At 56.9% G+C, this 4,816-nt stretch overlaps 1 protein-coding gene across 14 annotated transcripts in view; it reads left to right on the forward strand.

Annotated features, from left to right (window-relative positions):
- Positions 1–6: 6 nt before the first annotated feature.
- Ca14 (carbonic anhydrase 14) overlaps positions 7–4,816 on the forward strand; it is a 6,762-nt gene continuing 1,952 nt past the window's right edge. For 5 of the 14 annotated variants that reach the window (XM_010616370.2, XM_010616377.3, XM_033758129.1 and 2 more), the window contains exons 1-5: positions 7–168; positions 364–466; positions 2,339–2,359; positions 3,274–3,453; positions 3,809–4,409. In XM_010616370.2, coding sequence (XP_010614672.1) covers positions 412–466; positions 2,339–2,359; positions 3,274–3,453; positions 3,809–4,409 — 857 coding nt within the window. In that variant the 5' untranslated portion in view covers positions 7–168; positions 364–411. The other 9 variants (XM_010616374.2, XM_010616379.1, XM_010616378.3 and 6 more) reach the window with 6 other exon arrangements.

Genomic DNA, 4,816 nt, shown 5'->3' on the forward strand with positions numbered 1-4,816 from the left:
AGCAGCTCGCGCAGCTCCTGGCAGGGCCACCCCGCGACCTGACCGGCTATTTAAGGCGCTGCCCGCCGGCAGCCCAGCCCCCACTCCCGTGCACCCGTCCAGAGCCACCTTAAAAGCCGGAGGCAATTGTGAAGCCGTGGGCCAGCCGGAGGAGTGGAGCCTGCAGAGGTAGATAAAGAGAGGGGACAGAGGGAGAGAGAGGGAGAGGGAGAGAGACGAGAGATTTATCCTGGGTCCCAGGAACCCACGGTACCCAATTGAAAATCACATTCTGCAGGGACAGAGGTAGGAGGAGGAAAAGAGATTAACACACCTACGGCCAGGAACCTCTCCCTCTCTCCTCACTCCCTCTCCCTGCCCTAGTTCTCTGGTCCCCAAACTCGGGTCCCCGTGTCCCTCAGAGGAGATACCATGTTGTTCTTCGCCCTCCTGCTAGAGGTGACTGGGATCCTGGCTGCCGATGGGGGTAGGTACAACTGGATGTCTGTGTGTCCGTCTGGGCTAATGTCCACATGTCGCCATGTGTGCCTGGAGAGGGCGGGTAGAGGAAAGCCTCGGGCTGGACTCGGGCTCTGGATGGGGGAAAGTATGGCGGAGACCTTCGCCTCCTCTTTTACCTTTCGAGCCTTGCTCACTCAAAGCTCCCGTCCCAGGCCACCCTCCTGGCTTTCTTTATTTATGAAGTCTGTGATTAAGGAGCCAAAGAGTGAAGGGATCCAGGACTGGTGGCTGGGGAGGGGCAATTCTCCACCACAACTGCCCCGCCCTGGGAACACCTCACAGCAGAGGCCCCTCAACTCTGTGGAGCGACTCATTTCCCAATTTTCCCCTCCAAGCAACAGCAATAATGCTCAACCTTTGTTTGGCCCCTCACAGCTTACGCGGGACTCCCAGGAGCTCCCAGGAGATGGGGGATTCTTGGGAGACAGGCCAAGGTGTACAGAAGCATCCCCAGAGACCACTGCACCTCACAGGAAACACAAAAGTGGCATTTCCTGTGTCTGGTGCAGTATCTACAGTAGTGCATAGTAGGTGTGGAATTCATTTCTTGGAAGAACAGGGGGACACGGTGTCTAGAGAGCAGAGGGTGCAAAAGGATGACGGGGACAGCCAAACAGAGCCACAGATTTCATCTGAGGAGAAAGGACAGGAAAGAGGAGGAAAAGCTGTAGACTCAGCATGTCACGGATCTCAGGAGAAGGGCACCTTCCCAGAACTGGGTCTAGAGCTGGGAGGGAGGGGACCAAGCTGGTAAAGGAGGCCGCTTCCAAGAGTTGTCTGAGCTGAGGAGCGGAGCAAGGGTGGGATCCAAGACGTCTTACAGGTCTAAGGGATTGGAGGGAATGACCGAGACAGGGAAAGAAATTTAGGACTTCTTTCCAACGTTTTTGGCAATTTAAATATCACAGTGAACATCCTCTCCTCTCCCTGAAGCAGCTTGGGCCTAGGTGGGGCCCGGACCGGCCGACCCCCGGCATTTCAGCCAGAGACGGGACGGCGTGAGTCCAGCATGTGACCCAGCTGGCAGCTCTCCTTCCCTCACACAATGCTCCACTTTCTTCCTGCCCCTGCCAGCCCGGCTGCCCGTCCCCACCCCCACCCTCAACCTAGCGTGGACCCTCCTCTCCCTGAAGCAGCTTGGGCCTAGGTGGGGCCCGGACCGGCCGACCCCCGGCATTTCAGCCAGAGACGGGACGGCGTGAGTCCAGCATGTGACCCAGCTGGCAGCTCTCCTTCCCTCACACAATGCTCCACTTTCTTCCTGCCCCTGCCAGCCCGGCTGCCCGTCCCCACCCCCACCCTCAACCTAGCGTGGACCCCCCATGGGCAGTTTCCTCTAGCGCTCTTGGGAGCAGAAAGGAAGGGCTGAAATATTCATTTACAGCTCAGTGCTCTCCTTCCAGCAGAGCTCCCAGGCACAGGAATAACCAATGCCCTCGGTCCCTCAGTAGCAGTCTTCCACTCCGGGCGCTCGGCTTCTTTCCCTCCTCCTTCTGGTCCCTTTCTCTCGAGCCTGCTGCCCACATCTCACCCCACGCACCCACCCCACGCTTCCAAGTGCCAGTGACTTGGCCCAGGGTGGAGAAAAGTTAAGAGCTGGGCAAACCCACACTTGGGTCCAGGTTAATTTTAGTCTCGGGCTTTATCTCTTCGTTCCTCCTCCCCCTTTACTCAGTGAGCACCAGCACTGCCTGGCTGGTGATTTTAACTCGGGCCCCCGACCTTTCTGCCGAGGTGTCCAGTTTCAGGGCTTCCTTGGGGAAGTGCCGGAGTGGAGGGAGGAGCAGGGGGAGGCAGGGCCGGCCCGGGCGGTAACCCAAACTCCTCTGCCCTGCAGGTCACCACTGGACCTACGAAGGTGAGACGAGAGCAGTCCTGCCGAAACCCTATCCCTGCAGTGCCTTGCTTGGCTCACCCTGTGGGTGGAAAGGTTTCCTTTAGCTTGGATCCCTGGCCCCTCCCTTCACTGGCTCCCTGTGCCGAGTTCTGCCTCTGTGACTCCTAGACCCTGTTCTAATCATTAAATCCCACACCTCCTGATTCAGCATAAAGCCAGCTGAGTCCCCAGTAAGTCCCACGTGGGAGTGAGGGAGTGGAGTGGAAAGGAAACTGGGTGGGGAGATGAACTCTGGCCTTAGCTGCCCTCTTCCGCCTTCTCCATCCTAATCATCCCGATGCCTAACCACGCCTGGAGTGGGGACAGGGCTTGAGGTCAGGAGTGAGGAAGAGACTGGAGGGACAGTCTGTGACCTTGGGGGAGGTGGAACTCCATCCCTTTGAGCTTCTGATTAATGACTAAACTGAACTCCAGAGCCAATGCAAGGTCCAGTGGGAGAGCAGGACGCCAATGACAGAAAGTCAGGGCGCCTGAATTGCAGCACCAGTTGACAGGGAGCCCCAAGGAGACCCTACCTCTCTAGGACCACTGATTTCTCTTTTTAGTACTCCTACTCTCTAATCTTACCTCTCTGGGTACTCAGGCTTTCTACCTATCTCCTCCCTCCCTCATTCAGCTTTCTGGTCCTCAAACTACAGGCGAGTGAAAGGGCCATCACTGCCACTTGCCAGGGTAGCTGGGAGCCAGCCCTGCCTCCCTGTGTAGCCAGGGGAGGAATCACAACATGAGGTCCGTGGGTCCGACTTCATCCAGCCCTGCCTAGCTGGGTGGACAGAGTGTGTTTCCACTTCTACACAGACGGCGTACTCGCTAGGGGTGCAGAAGGGTGGCCGAGGCTTAAGGGCAGGACACATATCTGTGGTAACCCCCACCAGGCCCACACGGTCAGGACCACTGGCCAGACTCTTACCCCGAGTGTGGAAGCAGCGCCCAGTCCCCCATTGACATCCAGACGGACTGTGTGACGTTCGACCCTGAGCTGCCTGCTCTGCGGCTGCATGGATATGAGCAGCCTGGCGTGGAGCCTTTGGACCTGCATAATAACGGCCACACAGGTAAAAGCCCAGGCTCCGAGGAGCTGTAGACTCTAGTCCAAACCTTAGGAGTCAGGGGAAAGATATTCTCAAAACCTGCGGAGTCTTAGAAAGCTCCGTCCACCAACCTGAAGACGCGAGAATGGGCATCAGGGCTCCCACAGCCAGGGGACCGAGCTCAACAGGACAGCTAGTGTCGTAATACTGACTTCACCACCGAAAAGAGGCGAGGAAGGCACAGAAGCACCGGAGGAGCTGGGTGCCACTGGGGAAGGAAGGAGGGAGGTGGGGGGCAAGCTTCCCAAGAACAGGGGCAACTGCAGGTGGAGTTGGCCCACCTCCCCCAACCAACCTCTGCTTGCTCTTTTCCTCGCAGTGCAGCTCTCTCTGCCCCCCACCCTGGAGCTGGGCGGACTGCCCCGGAAATATGTAGCTGCCCAGCTCCACCTGCACTGGGGGCAGAAAGGATCCCCAGGGGGGTCAGAGCACCAGATCAACAGCGAAGCCACAGCTGCAGAGGTACCGGGGCACAAAGAGCTCAGACCAGGACACAAAGACAACACAGGGGTGGCTGGAGCCGGGCAAAGGAAGAGTCGGACACTGCTAAGTCACCCTGGGGTGATAAGACCCAGCTTTGGGAGACAGTTACAGCGTGCTGGGGTCACGATGGTGCTTGGGTCAAGGCCTTGGTGGGGCGAGGAAACATTAAATGCCTCCACTCCCCCTGCTTTCCCTCAGCTCCACATCGTTCATTATGACTCGGATTCCTATAGCAGCCTGAACGAGGCCGCCCACAGGCCGCTGGGCCTGGCTGTCCTGGGCGTTCTAATCGAGGTCAGTGACCTCCAGTCCTTCCCAGCTCGCTCCACTTCCTCTGCATTACCTGGGCCTATTTCGTGGCCGGCATCCTCCCAAGATGGCTGGGCTGCAGCAACCCATCCTGTCCATGAATATCTTACTCCTTTCATCCTCTCCAGGTAGGTGAGACTGAGAATCCAGCCTATGAACACATACTAAGTCATTTGCATGAAGTAAGCCATAAAGGTGAGTCCTGAAAATCTAGAGTTAAGAGGAAGTAAAATTAGACTTTAGGGAAACTCAAACACTGACCCTGCTGGGCATGGTGGCACGTGGCTGTAATGCCAGCACTTGGGAGGCTGAGGCAGGAGGATTGCCATGAGTTCAAGACCAGCGTGAACTACAGAGACCCTGTCTCAAAATAAACAAAAACAAACAAACAAAATGACCCAAAGCCAGGTATAGTGGCACATGCCTGTAATGCCAGCACTTTGGGAGGCTGAGGCAGGAGGATCCCAAGTTCAAGCCCAACCTGGTGACTTAGCAAGACCCTGTCTTAAACGTTTAAAAAAAAAAAAAAAAAAAC

The sequence above is a fragment of the Fukomys damarensis genome, unplaced genomic scaffold (assembly GCF_012274545.1).
Source record: "Fukomys damarensis isolate Sample0158 unplaced genomic scaffold, DMR_v1.0_HiC HiC_scaffold_33, whole genome shotgun sequence".
NCBI lineage: Eukaryota > Metazoa > Chordata > Mammalia > Rodentia > Bathyergidae > Fukomys > Fukomys damarensis.